The following is a 25,852-nucleotide window of genomic DNA, read 5'->3' as shown; positions in this document are numbered from 1 at the left end:
GGATAACATGTTGGAAGCTAGTCCAAACTTAGAAAGATGGAAAAACACGAAGGTATAATAGAAATGATGCTTCCTGGTTGGGCATGGTGGCTCATGCCTGTAATCCCAGTACTTTGCGGGGCCAAGGCAGGTGGATCACCTGAGGTCAGGAGTTTGAGACTAGCCTGACCAACATGGAGAAACACTGTCTCTATTAAAAATACAAAATTAGCTGGGTGTGGTGATGCATGCCTGCAATCCCAGCGACTCAGGAGGCTGAGGCAGGAGAATCGCAGGAACCAGGGAGGTGGGGGTTGCAGTGAGCCAAGATCACGACATTCCACTCCAGCCCGGGCAATAAGAATGAAACACCATCTCAAAATAAATAAATAAATAAATAAAAAGAAATGATGCTTGCTCCGTGTATTAGCCTACTCTCACACTGCTATAAAGAACTACCGGAGACTGGATAATTTATGAAGAAAAGAGGTTTAATTGACTCACAGTTCCACAGGCTTAACAGGAAGCATGACTGGGAGGCCTCAGGAAACTTACAATCATTTTGGAAGGAGAAAAGGAAGCAGGGACCTTCTTTACATGGTGGCAGAAGAGAGAGAGAGAGAGAGAGCGAAGGGGGAAATGCCACACACTTTCAAAAAACCAGATCTCATGAGAACTCACTGAGATCTTACAAGAACTCACTGTCACAAGAACAGCAAGGGGGAAGTCCGCCCCCATGATTCAGTCACCTCCCATCCCACAACACATGCAGATTACAATTTGAGATGAGATTTGGATGGAGACACAGAGGCAAACCATATCACTCCATATCAGAAATATACAAGAAAAAGGCAAGCACTCTTCCAACTACTCTTGATACATTTTTACAAAGAAATAACACTTGAACTCTCAATGTTTCTAATGCTTTGAATTGCAGTGCACAAATAAATATTTATTTCATTATATTTTCATTGTCCTCTACATTTGTAACTGAGAGTGTGAGAGTTTCTAATATTTTGACAAAAAATGGTAAAGGTCACAAACTGATAATTGTTTTTCTAATTGGATATGGAGAATGCTTTCCTAGGTTTCAGGTTGCACAGTCATTTTTGCAATCCTGCACCGCCATGAAAAGTGAGAGCTGCCTGTATTCAGCATAATACTTATGTAAATAAGGGCTAAAGAAATTAATTAGGATAAGAGAAATGAGAATGCTGGGACAGAGAAAAGAAATAACATTTTCTACAGGGTAGTTTATAGAAGGTGCCTTTAATAAAGTGACATTGAGCAGAGACTGGAAGGAGGGAGAGTGGGAGCCATGTGGCTGTGTTGGGGAAGAAGCAGAGAAGTGATATGATTTGACTTTTCCAAAGAATTGCTGTGGCTGAAAAATGAAAGCCAGAGGAGTGGTCCCAAAAGAGATGATGCTGGTTGGGACAGGGAGTGGTGGTGGAAGTGAGAAGTGTGCAGATATGGATGTAACTCAGAGGTGTCCTGCAGCAGGCTTGGACTGGCCCTTGAAAACCAATTGTTAAATTTCAGGAATTTTGCAATCTGGTTGTTTAAGTGTTGACAGTGTGAAATTGGTCAGGTTGGGAGTTATTACACTAGAGAAATTGGCAAGCACTACAAAACAGCTTTTGGTTTTTCCCTTTCAGAAAGTCCACTGTTAAACATTTACCATCGCATGTAAGTGGACATAGGCATTTTGTAGGCAGAATTGAATACGAGTTGTAAAGGGAAGTCAAGGAGGGCTCCTCGATGTTGGAGTGTGGCAGCATTTCTACCATGAGCAGCAGGACTGGGAAGGCTGCAGGATGCTAGAAGAAATACTGTTCCCATCTCAGAGAGAGAAGGTAGAGCTTCTTTCTTTTTGGGTTTGAGGGATAGCATGCTTGGACAAAGAGGAAAGAGAATCATTTTTTTCTTAAAATCGGTATAGGGGTTCATGTGTATTCAGGAGGCAATAGAGAACCTCAACAAGGCTGGGGGAGTTGGAGGGGGCAGGAATCCAGAAGATGGGATAACTCTTGAGAGCCTGGAGAGCGTCTGTGGTTTATGGTCACTCCCAAGGCGATAGATGGGAGGAGTCCTGGTGTGTTTAGATTTGGCGTGTTTATCACCTTCTAGGGAGGTGACGTGAGTCAGTGCCCAGAGCCCAATCCCGTGGCCCCTGCTCAGGACCATGAATGGAGACACTGCTCTGGGGCATCAACGTCTTGTGAAGGAGCAACAGGAGCCTGTGGGCAGGCAGATGTCATGGGAGAGGAGGCGTTTGGAGCTGAGTCTGGAGAAACTTCTCGCTGGCTCCTTCTCTCATGTTGAGCCTCTCAAGAAAGGAAGGAGGCAGCAGAGACTGAGGGTCCCACATGGCAGGGGAGGAGCAAAGGAGCTGTGGGAAAACACATCCACATTTATTCATCTGCTCATCATTCAAGAAATGCTTCTTGAGAGTCTGTTATGTTTCTGGGGCTGGTCTCTTGGGATGCCTGTTCTGGGGGGACAGGCAGGCCTCAGGTAGGACTCTGCCAGCTCAGCCCTCCTTCCAAGTCCTGATACCCCCTCCTCCCTCCCTTCCACTCAGACACACAGAGGATCAGAGCAGGAGTAGCCCTCAGAGCAGCCCATCTGGGGATTCTCAACATTACTCTACAAGTGGGGATTCCTTTAGCCCCATGGAGTCCTAGCAGTGGCCTGGAAGGGACCACCCACTCAGTTGGCCCTCACTTAGATCCCTCTGTCCACCTTTTCCATGAGACTACAAGGGCACTGGGGACACCTTTGAACCCCCTTGAAGCATCCCAACTCCTGCACACCTCCTGTGGGTTGGGAGTCCCACACAGGGTTCCCTGAAACTCTTAGGTATCATAAAGGAGCCCTGTCACCTTCTGTAAACTTCACTGACCCTGAAGCTGCATGGCAAGTGAGCTGGGCCCTCCTGCTGGCCTTGCCCTTCTCAGCAGCCCTTGGTCAGTCCTCCCTCTCCCACACTTACAGTCAGGCCTTCTGTTTCCAGCATATGTAGACGGCAGAGACACCAACCACCAGTAGCACCTTGGGGCCCAGGAGGAGAGCTACGAGGAGTGGAGCAGTAGGAGCCAGTGCCAGGCCTGGAAATCAGGGAAGAGGAGGAGCCATGAGAGGAGCCACCTGGGAGCTCATCTCAAGAGCCTCCACTTACCCCATCTGAGGCTACCTGGGCCCATCAGTGCTCTGAGGCTTTTGAACTTGCATCCTGCTCTGGCTTCCCTGACGCCAGCCGAAAGCAAAGGCCAGGGAAAGTGGCTCCTCATTCTCACTCACCCTGTCCCAGGCTGTCAGCTTATCCTTCTGGAGGGAAAAGGTGGAGAGAGTGTGTACTCAGGTGTTCATACATATGGCAACTGGATTCCTCACTTGATCCTCACAAGCCTGTAGGGCAGGGATTATTATTCCATTCTGATGGGAAACTGAGGCCAGAGAGTTTAGGGAGTGCCCGGAGATTAGTGGGATCCAAATCTAGGGGAGCCCATCATTATGTCCCCCAGGGTGACTCCTGAGTCCAAGACAAGTCCAACGCCCCAGGGTCATAAGAATGATTAGGAAAGGGTGGGCAGGTGGTGTGAGGATGGATTCAGAGTGAGAGAGCTGCGTGCTGCCCTTCTTAGCCCCAGGAGCATTTGGATGACCCCATATTCTCATGATCTCAGGGAGCCCTCCAGGGACAAGAACTAATGAAACCTGTTGGCTGGAAAAGACCCTGGTGAGTCAGGGAAAGGGCCTCATGCTTGGGAGGGCCTCAGACATCATCTATCCCACCTCAACCCTAGTGCAGATGTCATCTGAAATTTCTCTGTTGGACACAGAGAGTCAGATCTAAGGAAGCACATGTTTGGACTCTGCATTTTTTAAATAAGGGGTTTTGGCTGTTAAAAGTAACAAAGGTATTATTTTTTTCTCTTTTTTATAAATTAAATGGTGCTGGTGGGTCCTTAAGGAAGGAAGGGAGACCTCAGCATCTGTGGCCGCTGGGGTGTTGCAGGCCGGCAGTTCTCAGCTGGGTGGTTCTCTGGGGCTTTCTCTCCCTTGAGGAGAGCTGCATTGCCCAAATTTACTCCTAGGGGGGAGCCCATGTGAGAGATAGACTGCATTGGGAATATGAAGGGCTATCCCCTCCCCTCAATTTAAAACAACTCTACAGGACCCTCCAGCCTTTGGCCTCTCTGCAGGAGCAGCTCTGTGTTTGTCCTGCCTGCACTGTGGCTCAGCACCTCCCTCCTCCTACACTCCTGCCTCCTCATTCGCTGAGGCATGTTGACCCCGACAGCACTCTAGGATGCTTCCTGCATTCCTTTATCCATCCTCAGTTGGCCTCCCAGAGAAACCGACCTTGGGAAGTGGTTTGGAAAGCAGACTCTAAAATATAAGTTTGGAATCTGATTACTCATCATCTGGCAAGGAGGATCCCAGGGCTGGTGGTAAGTGGGGCTGGACAAGCCCTAACTTGCTTTTGTGTTGCAATTGATAACATTTTCACTGGCAGTAAACTGGGATGGTGTAACCCCAGGAAGGAAATTCCTTGCCCTCAGCCTTTTGAAAACAGATTGGGAAATGGTCCTTATAAGAACAAAGGTGTCAGCTGTTGCTGGGCATGAATCCTTGGAAGAAAGACAATGAGAAACTAAGAGTGATTGATCATGAGTTAAGGTTCAGTGCTGAAGCCAGAGGACTTCTTGGCAGCACTGTAGATTCTTAGTTTTTGGAGCCACAGGGCAGAAGGAATAGAGGAGCGGGTCCTGGGCATCATAGAAGAGTAGCAGAATCACAGTGGAGGATGAATCTCAGTTTCAATGGCTGCTATGCTGGGGTAGGGCCCTGATGGGGAAGTTGTGGGACCCTGAGATGTGGGAGGAGACATTTGGGTCAAAGCACTCAAAGATTGTCAGTTAACTTCGGAGTTGCTGGGGACAATTGCAGTAGCATAGCTACTTGTCTCTATAAATATCCTCCCCAAGCCAAAAGAAGAAACAAAAAAGGAAAAGTAAATTCTACACAATCCAGGCTGTAAATATTACTTGAAGAGAGAAGGCCAAACTGCAAAATGACTGTGAGTCAAAAGGAACACTCACCTAACCCTAGTGCACAGTCTCTCACTAGGCTCCCACGCCACTGATGCAGCACATCACAGAAGGCATCAGGCAGTTTGCCTGCCAGCCTAGACAACCTAAAATGCATTTCCAGACTTACTATATGAGCCAGGATGCTATGTCAGACACACTGAAAGCTCCCAAAAATGGCAGCCCTGGTCTGAGCGCCAGTGGGTGGTTGGAAGTCTAAGGAAAAACTCAACCTTGTCCAGATGGTACAGAATCATCTCATCCTGTGCTACCTTGACAAGTACAACTATGAACCCAAGAAATATCATGAGGAGCAGGCATAGGAGAACTTCCAAGGTTGAAGAGCAAGGTTAAGAACCTAACGACTGAGGAACAGCCCAGCAGCCAGACACCAGGGAGCCAACCCCCAAATACCAGCCCCCAGCCATGGAAAGTGATGAAGGGAGGACACAGAAAAGAGGAAGTCTCAAGTCAATAAACATAAACTCCCACTTTAAGAAACTACAAAAAGTAGGGCAAAGTAAACCTAAAGCAAGCAGGAGTGATAGGAATTAATAAAAAAAAGACAAAAAGAGAGAGCAGAACAGATAATGAAACTGAAAACACAAAAACAATACAAAAACCCACTGAAATAGAGTCAATCTTTCGAAAACACAATAAAATGGGAAAAACCTCTAGCATGACTGAAAAAAAAGAAAAGAGAAATGGCACATTTTCAGTATTAGGATGAAACGTGGGATACCATTGCAGACCCTGCAGATACCATTGAGTTATAAGAGGATATTGTGAACAACTCTACACACATAAATGTGACAACTTAGATAAAATGGACCAAAAATTATGCAAAGCACAACTTAGCAGGACTCACTCAATAGGAAATGAAAAGTGTGAATAACCCACTATTAAGGAAATTGAATCTATGATTTTAAAATACCCAAAAATATTCCTGAGGCCCAGATCTTTCATAGGAAAACATAAGCATTTAAAGATAAATTAAAACCAAATTTGATACACAGGGAAATGGAGCTGAAAAGTTTTGGTAAAATTTGAATGTATACTCCATTTTAGATGATATGAGGAAATTATTTTAATAATTTAATGAAATTTAGTTATTTGAATGTTTAAAATGTCAGTGGACAATGACATTGGTTTTGTGAAAAATATCCTTGATCACATGATCACTCAAGGTGCAACTGTAGGTGCATGTGTGAGCAAGTTTTCAGCGGACGTGACTGCACCTTCCGCACATCTCTGATGACTGGGGACATTGGCAGGTGCATGTGTGAGCAAGTTTTCAGCGGACGTGACTATGCACCTTCCACACATCTCTGATGATGGGGGACATTTTTTCTCCTCTGTGTCCTGTCTTTACTCTTCCAGCAGGCAGGGACATGAACAAATCAGTGACTCAGCACTGACCAGGAGATGATGCAAACATCATACTGTTTTGGAAGGAACCTGAGTCCTTATTCTTATTTTCTGGCGCCTCAGGGCAGAAAGAATAGAAAATTGGGCCCCGGCCATCATTGGAAGAGTAGCAGAATCACAAAGGAAGATGAATCTCAGCTTCAATGGCTTCTATGCTTACATAGGGCCCTGCTGGGGAAGCTGTGGGACCCTGAGATGTGGGAGGAGACATTTGGGTCAAAGCACTCAAAGATTGTCATTCGACTAGAGGAGAGGGTCCCCCTCCTGGTATTATATGAGAGGGAAATAAGACATTTTTTGGTTATAGAGAGGGTAACCACTGGCCAAATTCAGGTCCTTGGGACAAAGCCCAGCAGAAGGGGAGAGTTTCTCTAATTAGCACAAATTCCCAATATAGCCTGGTAGTGAGCCTGTCTTCAGGGACTAGATTTACCATCATTAGTTTGGACCAATAACCTGATGTAATGGCCAGAAGTCTTCAACATCATCCCTCATCACTTCCTGAGTCCTGGTTTCCCCTTTGGTAAAACTCCAAAGTCACTGGGTGTTTGAAGCAGGAAAGGAGATCAGAGATGAACAGGAATTTGCACATGGTCCATGCGCAGAGTGACTGGGATTATTGTTGGTCAAATATCACCATCGGAACACAGAAGAGGCCTGTGCTGTGACCAGGTCACCTGGGGGCCTGCTCCAGGTTTCAATTTCACTTGTCTTTCTGAAATTTATACAGCAGATGCCGGAGACTGCTGGGTGAGGTCACAGATGCGGATGGAAAAGTTTAGGATAAAACAGAGACAAGGTAGAGGTTAGAAAGTGTAAAGGGGTAGGTGGGGCACTGATGAGACATGCAGAAGAAGGCGAGACACAGAACTTCATAAACAAATGCATCGCGTCCCTCTCTCCTTTTTCCTTTAATGTATATTTACGCCAAAAGATTGATCAAGGTGTGCATCAAACTCTTGATGCACAGTTTCTCTTGTAGATGAGTTTTAAGGGTGTCTGCAAGTTGCCAATTGTCACCTTGAACCTTCTAAGTAGTAGTGACCCATGGAGTGTAGGATTTGGGGTCGTGGAGCTGACATTAAAATTTTGCTTTATATTTATAGACTTCTAGCTTATTTTATGACAAGCATGAATACTACTTTTAACATTAAAGAAAAAGACAAAATTTAAAAATGGGAAGTAACCACACCATGGGTGACGTTTGAGTCCTGCTCCTTCTGGTGCGCTGAGATCTCCAGGGTATGGCTTTTGCTGACCGCTGGCTGCCCATCATGCTCCACCTGGCAGGTGAGCACCACATTGTCCCTGTGGGCACAGGTGTTCACCAGGAGCCAGCTCGTCCAGTTGTAGGTACCATCCTTGTTCTCTGTGAGGGTCGAAGCTGTTTCTGTCTGAGACACATTTCCATTCTCCAACCAGGTCAGCAGGAGTCTCTGGGGGTAGAAGTTGCTCACCTGGCAGGTGATGTTCGCCTGGTTCTCTGCCCTCATGGACTGTTGAGTAACCTCCAAGAAGGGTGGAACTGAAACAGCACAGGGCAGAAGCTGTGACCTTGTGGCACAGACAGATCACAGGGAGGGCTCCATAACGTAGCTCCCACCACCACAGTGAGGGCGTCACCAGGACAGTGCTAGGCAGGCAGCATGTGCTCAGACATTGAGGGTGCTCTTTGCATATGAGTGAAATTACTAAGCACAGTGCCTGGCACACAGTAGGTGCTGAAGGACTGGTAGCTCCTACTAGGCTAAGAATGAGTGATATCTACAAGCTCCACCCCTGGCATACAGTTGGAATGTAAGAACTGTAGCAAAATCAGTGAAATCACCAAGCACATAGGGATTTGGCTCCTCGTAGGTGCTCACTAATTGTAGTTGCTCTTGGTGAAATAAATGAAACTCTCTAGCATAGAGCTTGGCACATGGTTGCTGGCTCCCTCACAGCTGCCATTAAAATGAAAGTAAGTGACCGGCACACCTAGGTGCATGGCAGGTGGGCAGCATCGTCAGGGATTAGATTCCAGGCCATTCAAGATCTAGAGCAGTAGCCTGTGGAGAGGGGAGTGGGCTTGGCAGCCAGGTGTGGGCTTAGGCTGGCTGTGAGGGTCCTCTACCTCGGATGGCCTCAGACAAGTTGGCAGTCCCACGAAGAGGGTCCCCCTGCAAGGTGACGTGGGCCACCTCGCAGATGACTTGAGAGTGAACGTCTCTGCGGGTCAGCACCACCCTGGCTGTGCTGCGGATGCTGTAGGACACGCTCTTTACTGCGGGGTCCACGCTGGTCTGGAAGTCTGAGAGCTCATTCCCATTTTTGAACCATTGCAGGGTGATGTCTTTGGGAGAGAAGCCGTGGGACTCGCAGGTGAAGCACACTGTGTGCTCAGGTGTGGCCCTCACTGCGGGGCCCGATACCACAGGGGCAGAGGGTTTGGCTGCAAAAGAAGCATCGATAAACAGGAGACATGACTGAGATGACCATCACTAACGATAAGCGTGTGACACGTTAAGAACCTTCTGAGACGTTCGTTTTTAATCTCTCTAATAATGTCGGGAGGGCAGTCTCCTTGTCTCATTTTACAGCTCAGGCCACAACAGCTCTGAGTGGTGAGAACCAGCCCATGGTCAGACAGTGAGTAGGGGCAGGTCCCAGAGGGAAGTCCAGGCTGAGTTCACAGTCCTCTCCACACAGGGTGACTTCCACCAATCTTGGCATAGGAACAAAATTACTGACTGGTCTCCCTCCTTGTTAATAACTGGTCCTAGCCAGCCTCCCCCGGAGAGCTCACCAACCTCAGAGAGGGCATTTATAGAAGCCAATGTCAGGAACAGTGGCAAAGTGGCACCACCATGGGAGCTGCAGCCAGGCTGCTTAGCCCAGGAGAGGGGTGGCCTGGCACACCCAGTTCCTCATCTGCAAAATAGGAAGACGACATTTCTACTTCCTGGGATGTCGCCAGGATTAAATGGGGTGATGGAAGTAGTTCTGCTCTGGATCAACACAGAAGATGCTTCTCAAAATTAAACACAGATCTATCTTTAACCCAGGCTTTACAGATACACAGAGGTCTCTCTTTAGGTATTATACAAATATGAACCGTTCCATATTTTTATTCTTTTCACAAATATTTCATTCTGTCACATAAAAGGCATTAATTAAGGATAAAGCTTTAATGTAGAACCCACAGTTTGTAAGAGCATTGGAATGACACCTGCTAAAGGTCAAGCCATAGTACGTTGCCGTAGACCTGGATAACAACTAACTGAAGCCAGCGTCCGTGGGATTTTGATCTCTCTCACCTGGAGTACTTTAATTAAATAGTCAATGAGAACAGGTTTGCAGTTTAGGATTTTTGACCAGCTAATGAATTGTTCCCGAAAACAATATTTTGTGAAAGCCCCCTATAAAAAACCTTTCCTGCGTTTCCATACCGGATACTATTCAGGGTTTTGCTGACTCAGTGTATTCAAATTGCACCTCTTTATTTTTCCAATAAATGCTCTTTCCTTTGGCCTTCCTAACCATCATTGTTGTTGTTGTTGTTGTTAGTAGCTCTAACCTGCTGCAAGTCCTACATTTGAAAATAGGAAATTTGTTTTTGGCATCCGGATCTTCAGTTAGGTCAGGTTTGGGTCAAAAACAAGAATCGCTGAGTTCTAAGAAAGCCAAAGGGGATTAATTTTTTCATTGTTAATTAATTACAAGGGACAAAGACCCAGGCCACACCAACAGGCAGAAACCAATTCTGGGCCCTGAAAGCAAACACACTGGAGAATCAGATCAATGAGGCGGTTTCTCCCTGTAGATGAGTTTTAAGGGTGTCTGCAAATTGCTAATTGTTACCTTGAACCTTCTACTGTCGTCTTAGAAAGCACATATTACACATGTTTGCCTTTGCCAATATTATCTTGCTCCCTAATATGCATGAAATATTTTGAGAGCACAGTAAGGAGGGTGTCACTTGAAGATGTCAAGTCTTTGAGATACCAGCAAATGGGTGTCCCTAGAGGGCTGAGAGGCTGTCTTCAGTTCCCATTTATTGAGGGCTTCTTGGCCGCCTGACACTGGCTGCTCTCTCTGTACCTCTCAGCACTTTAATCCTCCCTCCATTTCTTAGAGGGGGTCCTCATGTGAGCCCTTGTGTACAGCGAGACTCTGAGAGGATCCTTGCTGGCCAGGGACCAAAAGTAGATAGAAACCACACCCTGGGAAGATGAGCTAGGGTAAATGCAAGTGCATAGCCTGGCATGTAGTAGGTGCCTAATAAATAACCCCTGTGACTGTAATCATGAGGTTTGGTCATTACTGCTACTGGAGCTGCATAGCAACAGAACAAAGAGGAGCAGAAACACCAACGAAAGGCTCAAACCCTACTCACTGCAGCTGCCAGAAAAACCCAAATGATAAAAGGAGCAGCGACCACCATGTTTAGTGAACTGGCTTTCAAGTAAGATCACAGGTGAAGCTGGAAGCATTTTGGAAGAAGGAGGGAAAAGATACCTCAGTGACATCTGGGAGTGCTGAGGGAGGGAGGCTTCTGGGGCCAAGGAGTGAGGATTTGCTGGGCCTCCAGCACCTGCTTAGATACAAACGTTTTCAAGACAGAAGGTTCCCCAGCACTGAGGCTGCATCTGAGCGAGGCTTTGTCCCAGTCTCCTATCTTGGGCCCTGAGCCCAGTAGCACGGGAGGGGTCCTGTCCAGGCTTCTGGGGCCTCCCTGAATGTTCCCAGCATGTCTGTTTTGAAGCACCCATGGCCCAAAAAGCTGTTCTCAAAGCCCCAAAGCCTGGGGCACCGCTTTTGCTAGGGGGCTGTGTGTGAGAATCTTCTGGAGCCATTCAGAACTTTAGATGCCAGGCCCACGTTAGACCAATTAAACTGGCATTTTTAGGGGGATCCTGGGTCCAGCTTTGTTAACTTTTTTTTTGAGAGTTTTCCCAGTGATTGTAATGAGCAGCCAAGGTTGAAGGCCACTGGACCCCAACCCAAACCCCATTTATACTTGGGGCCTAGTGATGCCCTGACCTGTCTGAGGTCACACAGCTTCACCCTAACAAGCTCACATTTATTGAGCATTTACTGTGTGCTTGTTGATGCCCTAAGCATTTTACACGACCTCACTCCTTCAGACTCTGCCCAGTCTGTGAGGTCAGTGTTACCATTAAAAGGGTGGGGACATCGAGGCCTATGGTGGCAAAGTGTCTTGTCCCAGGTGGCAGAGCCAGGAAGAGTCAGAGCTGGGAAGAGGCCCAGGCAGCTGGGATACTGCCCGTGCTCTCCTAACGATCGTTCTGCAGAAGCTCAGTAATAACCTGAACAACATCACCATGAGGGGCTCTGTGCACATCCTCTGCAATCCTCACAGAACCCGGAACGGGGCCATGATAATCAGCATCGCACCGATGGGGAACCCAAGGACTCAAGGGAAGGCAAGACTGGCTCAAGATCACATGATCTTGAAATAACACCTCACTTTGGGGGTGCCTACAGTGTGCTAGGTGATTTACAGAGAGAACTTTAAATCCTTTCCACTTTCCTAAAGGAGTCCTTGATTGTCTCCATTCTACAGATGAGGAAACTGAGGCTGAACAAAATGAAGGCACTGTCTCCTCATCCTCCATGTGTCCCAGTGGGCATTTCCTGTGTCCCACCAAGCAGTTACGTCCATTAACAGAGCAAGTGTTTTAGGTTCTTGAGCCCCAACACTGACAGCCACCTCAGTTGTCCCCTTGAGATTCTAGACATCAGGCAATGTTAGGGAGAAGCCTCCTGTCTGGGTGCCCAGGCCTGCTTACCCTGCAGCCATAAACAAAAGAAAGTGGGCTCCTGACAGCCAGAGGGGAGAATCTAAACTCTTGCTCACATGGTCCCCAAACACTCTCTAGGAAATGCCTCATCTCCTCATCCTTAGTCCTCAGCGCCATGAGCGGGCAGATATATGCTCTGCTGGGCTTCAGGAGGCTCTACTCTGTTCAATGGATGCTGCTGAGTGAAGGAGAAACAGCGTAACATGAGGGGAGAGTCCTAAATGCTTCATGTATGCTGAGACCTGTGCTTTAGGAACCAGCTTGGCATATGATGGGACACATGCAGGACCTTTTTGATGGGAGTGTAAAGCCAACCCCTCCTACCCCTACAGGGTTATTGGTTTGTTTTTAACGCTTTGTGCCATATCACTGAACAATGCAAGAGTTTAGAAAGAAGGTTGGAGCATTTCTCCACACTTGAAAAACCACAGCTGAGTGTTGCAGAGACAAGGGCTGTGAGTCAGGCTGGGGTGTTCCAGCTTTGTCTCCCTGACCTGGTCCCAAGTCAGTTCTCCTCTCTGATCCTCAGTGTCCTTATCTTTAAAGGAGGTAGCAAATGGCTCTTCCCTCATAGCACTGGTTACAAGGAAACTCTGGCACAGCCACTGCTCTCTGGCCCCGTTCCCCGCCTCCCTCCTTTCTCATCTAACTCATCATTTAGGCTGAGAGCGTGGCAAAGAGGAGTGAGCACTTTACTAGGAGTTAGCAGATCTGAGTCACACCTGAGCCACCACTGGCTGTGACTGCCTGGGCTGGGGAGGCACCACCTGGAAACTTCAGTATCTTTGCCAATATTATCTGCACAATCAGGATAAAGTCACCTTCCCTAAGTTGAAGGGTTACGAGGAGCTGATTTCAGACATTACTAGGCAATGCACATTTTCATGCACATACATGTACATGAAAGCATCATGTTTTATGCTTTACATATACACGTTTTTTAAAAAAGCTGTTAGTAAAGCTATGTGTCTTCTGGAGGTTCTGTGTTTTGCCTTTCCGAATTCCAGAGGCTGCCCACATTCCTTTCTCACAGTTACATCTTCCCATCACTCTAACCTCTTGCTTGCATCCTCACAAGTCCTTCTGCAATAATTAATCTCCTTCCTCTTTCTTGTAAGGACATTTCTTATATATTGTGTACACCCTGATACCAGAGCCAGATGTTAAAACCACTGTCTTAAAAATGTTTGAAGTAGGGTGAACATGGTGGCTGATGCCTGTAATCCCAGCACTTTGGGAGGCTGAGGTGGGCGGATCACCTGAGGTCGGGAGTTTGAGACCAGCCTGAAAAACATGGAGATACCCTGACTTTACAAAACACAAAATTAGCCAGGCGTGGTGGCCTATGCCTGTAATCTCTGATTGCTATGTCATCTAGGAGGGAAATTGGGCAATAGTCTCAAATATGAAAACACACTATCCTCTGACCTAAGAATGCCACTTCCAGTAGGTGTCTCCCGCCTGAGTAGGGTGACACATGTACAAGGTCATCCACTGCATGATTGTTTTAGTGGCTAATGTGGGAATAACTTACATATCCATCAACAGAAGACTGTTTGATATTTCCATAGATTATTTTTCAGCTGTAAAGAAACTGGAGCAGCTCTCTATGTCCTGATGTGGAATCTTGCTATGGAGTGATAGGGTGTACGTTTGGGAGAAGTTTTCCAATCACCAGCGAGCTTTAGTGCCTGAATGTGAGGTGCGTTGTGAACCTGTGGGAAACTGATGAAAAGAGAAATGCTGGCTCTCTGACCTGTGGTTCTGTTTGAGGAGCTTTTATTGAGCACCTATGACGCACCCGGCTCTTCTATGGAGACAGTATCCAACACTGGGGAAGGAAGGAGACTGCCTCGATTCAGACATGGACTCTGGCTCCAATTCTGTCACTAACTGGCCCTGTGACCATGGACAAGGCCCCTGTCATGTCTTGGCTTCAGTCCCATCTGTAAAGGCTGGGTTGGATGGTCTGAAGTCTTCCTGTGCTACATTCCAGAATTAGGAGTGAGGACGCAGGGCCTTGAGCCCCGGGCAGGAAAACCCCAAATAAGCCTTGCTGCTGCCTATATGGGGAACCCCTAAGTCACCTGAAGCTGTGCGACCTCCTTCCTGGAGGTGAGGGACATTCTGAGACGACGCAGCCTGCCTCGAGCCCATGGTGACTGTAGCCCAGTCCCCGAATCCCACAAGGGTTTCCTCTCTAAATGGACCCACAGCAAATCCCAAACTTACTGGCATCTCCTCCCACCAGGCCATCAGATTCAACAGTGAATGTGCCCTTCCAGGAATCTTCCCCTCGTAGGGTGTTTCTGAAGATTGGGCTAAAAAAGAAAAAACACGATTTACCCTTCCATGCCTGGATGGATTTCTCCTCATTAGAAGGGAAGAGAATGTGTTTGGTGGGGAAGAGCTTTGGGCTGTTTCCATTCACTGCTCTGCACAGCATCCAGGGCAGAGCCTAGTGCACAGTGGGGTCTCAGTGAGCGCCTGCTGCATAAAGCATAGCGAGACTCAGCCACCCTCAGGGGAAGCCTTCTCTGGAGGCAGAAGGCATAGTCCAGACTTGTGCCTGGGCAAGTAACTCAAATTGTCAGTTCCCTCATCTGTGAAACTAAAGGGCTGGGCCAGCTTTGGAAAGACAAGAGCTGTAGAGAGCCACATGACTGGGATGCCTTCTTTCCATCATTTACAAAACCAAGGGATTTTGAACGATCATTACCATGACATCTCCAAGCCCTCAACTCACGCGGATCCGGAGAAGGGGTGACATCAGATCATGAAAATGAGCAGCCACCACCACACCTGATTGTTGCTCCAAGAATGGATAATGTACCTTCGACTTACCGTCACACACCAGGGGACAAAGGGAGGCCCACGGGCCACCTACCACGCATTGCAGACAGCTTCAGTGCCTGCTCCAGACTTCAACTCCACATTGGGGCTCCCTCCGAACTTCACAGTAGTAGGTGCCGCATCTGCTGGGGTGATGTTATTGATGCGCGGATGGAAAAGTCCGTATATTTCTCTTGTGGGTCTGGAACAGGTGTTACCCGGGAAAGTGGCCTCTCTCTGACTGTAGATTACCCCTGCCTGGTCCAACTCCTCTGAACCACTGGATGGCCCCACAGGGATCAGGGAGGCCGTGAGTAGTTCAGAGTGGCCGACTCTCCAGCTGTGACTGACACGGACTTCTCAGGCTGAATCACCTGCAGCTCCTCCTCACCCAACACTCCTGAAAAGGAGCACAAAGCCGTCATTTTTTCATCCTTATGTGATCCTCTGTGTTTCCCCAAGTGTTTATCAATGACTTTCATTGACTGGGTGTACACTAGGAGCAGGTCTTGAGCTCAGCCCACTACATGCATTATCTCATTTAAGCCTCACAACTGGCCTGTAACATAAGACTGTAATACAAGCGAGGACACTGAGGCACAGAGAGAGGTTCACTTTCCTTTTCCTTATTTTCTTTTCCTCTTTCCGTTTGCTTTCTTTTCTTTTCTTTTCTTTTTGAGACAGGGTCTTGCTGTGTCTGCTGCCCAGGCTGGGGTGCAGTGGCTCAATCACAGCTCACTGTAGCCTCAAACACCCAGGCTCAAGTGATCCTTTCACCTTGGCCTCCCAAGTAGCTGGGACTACAGGTGCGTTCCACCATACCTGGCCAACTATTGCATTTTTTGTAGAGTCACAGTTTCACCATGTTGCCCAGACTGGTCTCTAACTCTTGGGCTCAAGCAATCCATCTGCCTTGGCCTTCCAAACTGTTGAGATTATAGGCGTGAACCATTGCGCCTGGCCAAGAGGTTCAATTTCAATGTAGAGCTTTGAGTTGAGGACCTGAGTAGAACTATTGAGCCCTTCTTGAAAGTGCCATGTTTTGCCAAAGATGGCCTCCAACTGTGGCTACATGGAGTGTGGCACTTTTTGTATCGCTGGATTGGGTGGGGCCCTGTGACTTCTTTAGACCCTTGAGTTTTGAGCAGAAGTGATGGGTATAATTTGTGGGTTGTGCATTCAACTGCAAGAGCCTCTATGGATCAATTTCTCCCTTCCAGAGACCCACAGGGCTCTGACGGGGCCTGCTCCATTGCCTGGATGCGTGAATGACGGTTGAATGCAGAACTGCCAATACACACTGAATATGTAGCTTTCAGTAGAAATACAACACTGTTTTAAGCCCCTGGTAATTTTTCACCCATAGCATAATCACATTACCTAAGTTTCCTAATGCTGATGTGACAAATTACCAAAACTTAGTGTCTTAAAAAAATGTTACATTTTATAGTTCTGGAGGTTAGAAGCCCAAAATAGTGTTACTGGGGTACAATCAAGAAGAAATGATAAAAGTCAAATACATAAAGATAGAGAATGAAACAGTGGTGACTAGGGGTGAACTTGGGGGAGGTGATGGGGAAGTCAAAAGATACAAAATTGCAGTAAGTCTGACAAAGAAGTCCAGAGAATAAATTTGCAATCTGTGGGTTTTAGTTAATAATGTTGTATTGAATTCAGTATTTTTGCTTCAAAAGCACATTTTAGGTGCTGTTGACATAAAACACATGCAGCATAACTATGGGAGATGATGGATGTGTCCATTTGCTTAACTTTAATAATCATTTCACTACGTATATGTATACGTATATGAAGGCATCATGTTTTACACCTTCCATTTCGACAATTTTTAAAGAGCTTTCAGCAGAGCTGTGTGTCTTCTGGAGGCCTTTCCAAATTCTAGAGTTTTCTCATATTCCTTTCTCACAGTTACATATTCCCACCACTCTAACCTCTTGCTTGCAACTTCACATGCAAACATCCTGGAATACGAGGATGTTTCAATGTCCTTCTCCAAGAATTAATCTCCTTCCTCCTTCTTATAAGCACCCTTGTGATGTATTAGCTCCACCCTGATACTAAACCCAGATGTTAAAATCACTGTCTTAAAAATGCTGAGAGGTAAAGGAAATAATTGATGAAGAACTAAAGGAATATAAATGTCTTAACAAAATGAGAATGTAAGGAAAGAGAAATTATATGAAGAAATGAAACAAACTTAGGAATTGAAAGTACAATAACTAAAAGTCCACTAGAGGAGTTCCCTAATGGGTATAAGCAGGTGGAAGAATAATCAGAAAACTGGAGGATGGAATAATTGAAATTATTGAGACTGAGGTATGGGTGGAAAATGGAATAAAGTCTAGAGCACAGAATCTAAGGGAATTGTGAGACATTATCAAATGTATCAACATACACCTTACTAGAGTTCCAGGGAGAAAAAAGAGAAAGAGAGAAAGGAATAGAAGATTACTTGAAGACATAGTGGACAAAAATCTTCACAAACTTGATAAAATACAGGAATCTACGAATTTAAGACACAGAAAAAACAGAAGTTGAACTAAAAAATAAACTCAGAGACCCACACTAAGACACATTATAACCCACCTGTTGAAAACTAAAGTCAAAGAGAGAATCCTTAAAGCAGCAGGACAGAAGCGATTCCTTGCATACAAGAGACCTTCAATAAGATATTCAACTGAGCTCTTATACAAAGCACTGAAGTCCAGAAGATAAAGGGTTGGTAAGTTCAAAACGTCAAAAGAGGAAAAACATATCAATCATGAATTATATACCCAGCAAACTGTCCTTCAAATACAAGGGACAAATTAAGACATTCTCAGATAAACAAAAGCTAACAGAGTTCATGACCACTAAACCTTACCTACAGGAAATACTAAAGGGAGTGCTTCAGGTGGAAATGAAAGGATGCTGCATGGTAACTCAAAGTTGTATGAAGAAATAAAGATGTCCAGTTATGTGTACATTTTTAAAGAATCATGCTTCAATATCCCACAAACAAGCTGCGAGCACCCTGCCCAGGTGACCAGGTAACCAGTATTTTAAAGCTGGTCCCGGCCACAATTCCTCTTTTTGTCCTCCCCTACTGTGACCTAGTGACATTGAAACACTCTAGTAAAACCTATCATGGTTTTTGCTTGTGTCCCTCACCTTGACTCCCAGTAAAGGCACTTGCCCAGGAATCCCATCTCTCTTGCCTACCCATCTGCTTGATTGAGCCTACTCCTTGGGAGCTCCTCGCACATGGCTTCCTTCATGGCCTGCCCTTCTCCCTTCTCTAGGAACTGTGAATATGCCTCTTCATATGAACTTTTCATGGCCATGCTAGAGTGATCCTCCAAGATTCAACCAGCAGGAGTCACTCTAACATTTTCAATAGTAATGGCAATGAGGATGGGATCATTCTAAACTCAGGTGGAAAGTTCATAGGAAATGCCTTTGACTCCTCATGACTTACAGAACTGCTACTCTGACTGGCTCCACAATTTTAGAAGGATTTTTACCCTGATGACTTTCTTGTACTATGCTATGTATAGCTTTGTGTTGCCTTTTGGAGTGCTGCCATGGCTCTCCATCCTGAAGCAAGGATCCTGTTCCAGTATCAATAATGACATCCACCTTTCTTCAGGAGCACAAGTAGATATAACATTGGTAACACCTCTTCAAAGAAGATTCATGTGATATGCATATTAATGTCACATAATCCAGCATCTGTAAGTTTTTTTTGGGATGCCCGTGGCAACATATTTACAAATTTTACTTACAAATTAAAATCAACGGGTACTCCTGTTAGTGTCTTTAAATGAATTAACAAACAAAAATATCTCTTCTCTGTGGAGTCTTCAGCGATGTCTTTCATGCCTCTTGGAGTCTCTAGACCACTCATGATGGCTATATATTTCCTCAGGGCCTTGATGCAAAAATAATGTTCTTTGTGGCCTATGTTATACTCCATTAAAACAACTGACTGGTTACCTACTAGAATCTCCTGACTTGGAGTCCAGATTTAAGGATAATATTCTCCTGTTGCAAATCATTAACCATAAATTGTCCCACAGGCCAGGCTCTGCTCATCTGAAATGACACCCATTGAAATTTAAACTTCCACTACAACACAAAACTAAAATCACTGCCAGGAACAGCTGCACACCTTTTCTGTTGACAGTTGACATTATTACTACTTGGTTTGTTGATGCAACAATCCTCAACCAAATACTAGCAAACTGAATTGAGCATCATATTAGAAGAATTATACAATACAAGCAAGTGATATTTATTTCTGGAATACAAGGATGTTTCCATGCGCAAATGACCAACAATGTAATATATCATATTTATAGAAGAAAGAGAAGAAACGCATGATTAACTCATTTGATACTGAAGACCGTTTGACAAATTTGGAGATCTTTTTATGACAAAAACCATCAATAAAATGAATATATGAAACTTCTATAAAATAATAAAAGTCATATACACATACTTTATTTTCACTTATCGCTGTCTAATATACTATTTTATTTGCCTATTTATCATGTATATTGATTACTGTCATTCTCCCCAGTGGAGACAAGCAACAAAAGGGCACATACTTTTTCTTTTTCATTCAACAATGTTCTTTGTTAGGTCCTGGCACATAGTAGGTATTCGTTAAATATGTGTATAATGTGCGAATTGCTCAGTGGAACATTTTCCCAGGAGACTAAATATTATATTTTAAGTGAATTGCTTTTATGAAATTTGCCAGAAAATGTGTTTCCCATGTGGGTGAATTGGTGAAAAAATATTGAGTTGTATACACGCAGAAATCAGAAGAGTCAAGGAGAAGAAAACCACAAACCCTTTTCACACCACATCACCTTCTCGCCCTCATGAGCAGCACCTGCAGAAATTTTATGGAATAAGATCAAGACCAAAAGTGTTTGAGAAGAGCAATGGTGAAACCTGTGATCTCTAGAGTCAAAGTGCCTGAGTTCAAATCGTAGCTCTACCAGTTATCAATGAGTAACCTAGGAGCACTTTGTGCTTCTGTTTCCTTATTTGTGTTGGAGGGTGAACTTGGAACTTGGATATAATGGTTACCTGAGGTCAGAAATGTAAGCGACTTCCCACAGTATCTGGCTCATGGTGGGTATTCAAAAATTGTAAAGTTATTACTTGGTAGATTTCCTGAGGCTTGGAGGCTTCAATGGACATTAGGTGATGATATGGATATGGACATGGATATGAATATAACGATAGATATAGATAATATAGGCATGATTCTCTGTTACTTTTATCCCCTTCTTTCTTCTTCACCCCTACCATTAATGGAAGAGTGAACTCCAAGAGAGGAATGCGCAAAAGTTCTGTTTTGAGGGAAAGTGTATTTTACTAAGAAGTCTGCTTACCTGTTGCTTAGCTTAACAGATTGGGGGATTTTCAGGGGTAAGGTGACTGAGGTAGAAAGGAGGGAGAATGACTGGGCAACAGAGGAAATCAAACATCTCTTTAATGTGCTTTCCTGTAGACCAAAAAATGAGTTGAAGATTACAGTAAGGGAAGTCTTACTACTACTACTACTACTACTACTACTACTACTACTACTACTACTGCTGCTGCTCTGTGTTTCCACATGATCAAGTTAGATTTATCCCAGGAATTCAAGGATGGTACAACATTCATAAATCCCTAAATGTGATACACTATTTCAACAGAACAAGGGACAAAAACCATATGAGCATACAACACAGGCAAAGAAAGCATTTGACAATATTTAACATTTTTTAATGATAAAAACTCTCAAGAAATTAGATATCAAATAAATGTTCCTCAACACAATAAAGGCCATACAGGACATATCCATAGCAAACATCATACCCAATGGTGAAAAGTTGTCAGTTTTTACTCTAAGATCAGGAACAAGACAGAGATGTCCACTCTCAAGATCTCTATTCAACATATAGTATCAGAAGTTCTATCCAGAATAATTGCACAAAAGAAGTAAATAAAAGTCATTCAAATCAAAAAGGAAGAAGATAAATTATCCCTGTTTGCATATGGCACTGTCTTACATAGAGAAAACCCCAAAATCTCTAAAAACTTTTAGAATCAACAAACAAATAGGCCACAGATATAACATATGAAATCAATGAGTAAAAATCAGTAGTTTCATACACTTACAGCAAATTATTGGGAAAAGAAATCAGTAAAACAATTTTATTTACAATTGCTACCAAAAAGGATAAGATAGCTAGGAATGAACTTAATCAAGGAACTGAAATACCTGCACACTGAATAACTATAAAACCCAGATTAAAAAAAGAGAAAACAAATAACAGAAAGATACCCATGTTTGTGGATTGGAGAATTACTATTGTAAAATGTTCATACTACCCAAAGAGATCCACAGATTCAATTCAATACCAGTAAAATTTCAATGAAATTCCACAGAAATGGACCAAACAATCCTTAAGTTCATATTAGCCATAGAAAACCATGAATAGCTAAGGCAAGTTTTAGCAAAAAGAGCAAAGCTGGAGGCATCACACAGCTTGATTTCAAAATCTTCTAGAGTGCCATAGTAATCAAAACAGCAGGGCGTTGGCACAAAAAGAGACACATAGACCAATGGATCAGACCAGAGAGCCCAGCAATAAATTCACACATTTGCACTCAATTGACTTTTGACAAAAAGGTCAAGAAGACACAATGGGGAAAGGTCAGTGTCTTCAAAAAGGGGTGTTAGGAAACCTGAATATCCAGGTATAGAGAAATGAAATTAGACCTCCGTCTCATGCCACATACAAAAATCAACTCAAAATGTATTAAAGACTTCAATGTAAGATCTGAAACTGTAAAAGTACTAGAAGAAAAGTTCCATGATGTTGGTCTGGGCAATGAATTTTTGGATACGACCCCCAAAACACAGGCAACAAAAGCAGAAATAAATACATGACACTACAACAAACTAAAAAGTTTCTGCACAGCCAAGGAAACAATCAACAGAGTAAAGAGACAACCTACAAAATGGGAGAAGATATTTTCAAACCATACATGTGACGAAGAGTTAATATGCAAAATATGTAAGGAAGTCAAACAACTCAATCATAAGAAAACAACCGAAGTAAAATATGAGCCAAATAGTCATTTCTCAAAAGAATACATTAAAATGGCCAGTCAACATAAATAATATCCAACCTCACCATTCTTAAGATAAATGCAAATTAAAACCACAGTGATCTATCATCTCACACTTGTTAGAAGATTATTATTTAAAAGATGATAACTAGTGTTGGAGGGTATGTGGAGAACAGGAAACCCTTACACACAGTTGGTGGGAATGAAAATTAGGCCATCCATTAGTGAAAACAGTATGGAGTGTCCTCAAAAATTTCAAAATAGAATTATCATATGATCCAGCAATCTCACTACTGAGCGTATATCCAAGGGTAATGACATCCGCATGTCACAGAGATATCTGCACTCCCATGTCCACTGCAGCATTATTTACAATAGCCAAGATATGGAATCAACCTAGGCGTGTATCAACAGATAAATGGATAAAGAAAATGTGGTCTACATACATACACAGTGGAATTCTAATCAGTTGTACAAAAGAAGGAAATCCTGTCATTTACAACAATATGAATGAACCGGGACGGTATTATGCTAAGTGAAACAAGCCAGGCACAGAAAGATAAACACCGCATGATCTCTCTCATATATGGAATCTGAAAAAGTTGAACTCAAAGAACTAGAGTAGAATGGTGGTTACCAGGGCTAGACAAGGGGTGCAGTTGGGTAAGTATTAGTCAAAGGACACACAATTTTTTTTCAGATAGGAGAAATTAGCTCCAGATATCTACTGTACAATATGGAGTCTATAGTTAATAAGATGATTTATATCCTTCAAAATTGCTAAGTGCATAAATTTTAGGAGTTCTCACCATAAAAATTGTCAGTGTGTAAGATTATGCATATGTTAATTAGCTGTAGTCATCCAGAAATGTACACGTCATAATATGTTGTACATGAGAAGTGTACTTTTCTCAAATCAAAATAAAAAACATTTTCTTAAGCTTTAATTGAAATTAAAGTTGGAGAAACTGATAAAAAATGAAATCTCATGTGTGTGTGTACACATTTACAATCACTTATATGTATACATGCAGGGATCTCTAACCCCCCAGGCTGTAGTTGGGTACAGGTCCGTGGCCTGTTATGAACTGGGCTGCACAGCAGGAGGTGAGCAGCCACTATGTGAGCATTATTGCCTGAGCTCTGCCTCCTGTCACATCAGCAGCAGCATTAGGTTCTCATAGGAGTGTCAACCCTATTGTGAACTGTGCATGTGAAGGATCTAGGTTGTGTGCTCCTTATCAGAATCTAACTTATCCCTGATGATCTGAGGTGGTACAGTCTCATCCCAAAACCATCCACCCCACCCACCCACTCTAGGTCCTTGCAAAAATTATCCTCCATGAAACCAGTCCCAGGTGCCAAAAAGATTGGGGACCACTGCACACGTGTGTGTGTGTGTTGGTATCTGTTATGGGCAGAATGTGTCCCCTAAAATGCATGTGTTGAAGCTCCAACCCTAGCACCTCAGAATGTGACTGTATTTGGAGACAGAGTTTTTAAGAAGCAATTCGGTAAAATGAAGTCATTGGGGTGGGCCTTAATCCAATATGAGTGACGGTCTCATAAGAAGAGGAGATGAGGACACAGACACATACACAGAGGGAAGACCATGGGTTGAGACACAGGGAGGAGATGTCTTCTACAAGCCAAGGAGAAAGACCTCAGTAGAAACTAATCCTGCCGACACTTTGATCTTGGACTTTGGCCTCCATAACTGCAAGGAAGTAAATGTCTGGTTTCAGCCACCCAGTCTGTGGTTCTTTACTACGGAAGCCCTAGGAAAGGAATATAGGCCCCAATAAGCAGCAAATGCAGAACTTCTTAAAGAGGAAGAGGCGACCGAAAAATGGGTGGTAAGACTCAAGTCACAGGGGAGGAAGGATCACGGGGGAACACAGGACAATGTAAGGAGCACCCTTAGGGAGGACGGTGGCTGAACATCCCTGGGAAACACTGCACCTCTGCCCAACTCAAGAAGGCACCATTTCAGACTTCACTTCCTCTGGGTGTTGAATACAGAAGGCTGGGTCTGGAGTCACACAGCCCTCTCAGGCTCTCTCTGAGCTTGCTCTGTCCTTGGGTAGGTTGTTTGGCCCCAGAGTCTCAAGACTGGTAAGGATATAAATAATGATTGTTCTGTGTTAGTCAAATGAAATAGATCAAAATGTAAGTAACTGTGGTGGTGGTGATTCAATCATCCTGTGACTCTGGTAGCCAGCTGCCCCTGGTAGCCAATCGCTGATCCACAGAGAAAGTGCTCAGCTCCCTGATTTCCTGCTCTGAGGCCCCATCTTTGGCCTTCCTTGGCAGCACTTGTGGTTGTCTGGAATCCCCAAAGGTCCAGGGGCAGGGCATTGCCACGGCAGCAGAGAGAAAGGGTTCTAGCCCAAGGCAATGCTTACCTGTGAGTCCCAGCAGTAGAGTCAGCAGCAGGAAAGGACCAGGAGGGTGGGGCCAGGAGGCTGTGACAGGCATCTTGGAGACCTCAGGAGCCTGCTCTGTTCAAACGTCTGTGGTGGGGAGATGTCAGGCTCTGCTCTGAGGAGAGAAGACAAGCCCCGCCTCCCTCGATTCAAGAGGAAGTGGCTATGATGGATTGGGACAGTAACTTGCTTTTAGATTGTGACATAGAAATCAGGCACAGCAGGGAGCTACAAAGCACAGAGTTACTCGTGCTCCATTTTCAGGAGAATCAGACAGGCTGAGCAAAAATAATGCTTCCTCCTCAACTGAGGCCTGTGTTCTCTCCACATGGCCGCCTTCCCCATCTTCAGGTCTTCTTGGTGATTTGCCAGCTGAGGGTCTTGGGTCAAGAAGTTCTGTGGTTGTGATCTGTGCCCTAAACTCTCCATCTTAAGACCCTAGGATGTGGTTGGCTTGTTGCTTCATTCTGCACCAGCCTCAACCAAGTGCTATTCAGCAGGGGGCAGCAGGAGGGATCACAAGGACCCTCTTGATGTTGAAGAGGACACAGGTCTGCTTTTGAAATGATTCTTTATTGTAATCTTTTTTTTTTTTTTTTTTTAGACGGAGTCTTGCTCTGTCGGCCAGGCTGGAGTGCAGTGGCCCGATCTCTGCTCACTACAAGCTCCGCTTCCCAGGTTCACACCATTCTCCTGCCTCAGCCTCCGGAGTAGCTGGGACTACAGGCGCCGGCCACCACGCCTGGCTAATTTTTTGTATTTTTAGTAGAGATGGGGTTTCACTGTGTTGGACAGGATGGTCTCGATCTCCTGACCTCGTGATCCGCCCGCCTCGGCCTCCCAAATGCTGGGATTACAGGTCTGAGCCACCAAGCCCAGCTATTCTAAGCTTTTACTGATATAACTGGCGAAACGTAGCCCAAATTCAGTCTAATCTAGACTTTGGCACTTTCATGGGCTTGAATCCAGTAGAAGAAATCATTTCTCGACTTCTTCCAGGAGAACCAGTAGTTTTAGTTTAGTAAGGATCTGTTTTGTGGGGTGAAGTGAGAGTTGTGGGTTATGGAAAAAGGATAGGGTTATGATTGGGGGAGAATATGGGGGACAGGTTCCTGAGGCCATCACATCAACTTTAATATCCTTTGTTCTGCAC

General features: G+C 44.7%; 1 protein-coding gene across 1 annotated transcript; it reads right to left on the bottom strand.

Moving 5' to 3' along the window:
• Positions 1–892: 892 nt before the first annotated feature.
• On the bottom strand, positions 893–25,236 carry LOC101012744 (signal-regulatory protein beta-1). Its single transcript, XM_031656635.1, is given in 8 exon segments — positions 893–2,371; positions 2,975–3,089; positions 8,617–8,934; positions 11,767–11,776; positions 15,209–15,392; positions 15,394–15,456; positions 15,458–15,539; positions 24,679–25,236. Coding segments are annotated over 7 exon segments (843 nt in total). The 5' UTR covers positions 24,752–25,236; the 3' UTR covers positions 893–2,371; positions 2,975–2,976.
• Between the last annotated feature and the right edge of the window lie 616 nt (positions 25,237–25,852).

The sequence above is a fragment of the Papio anubis genome, chromosome 16 (assembly GCF_008728515.1).
Source record: "Papio anubis isolate 15944 chromosome 16, Panubis1.0, whole genome shotgun sequence".
In the NCBI taxonomy this organism is placed as follows: domain Eukaryota; kingdom Metazoa; phylum Chordata; class Mammalia; order Primates; family Cercopithecidae; genus Papio; species Papio anubis.
Note: the sequence above shows the minus strand (reverse complement) of the source record. Positions and strands in the feature narration are given on the sequence as shown.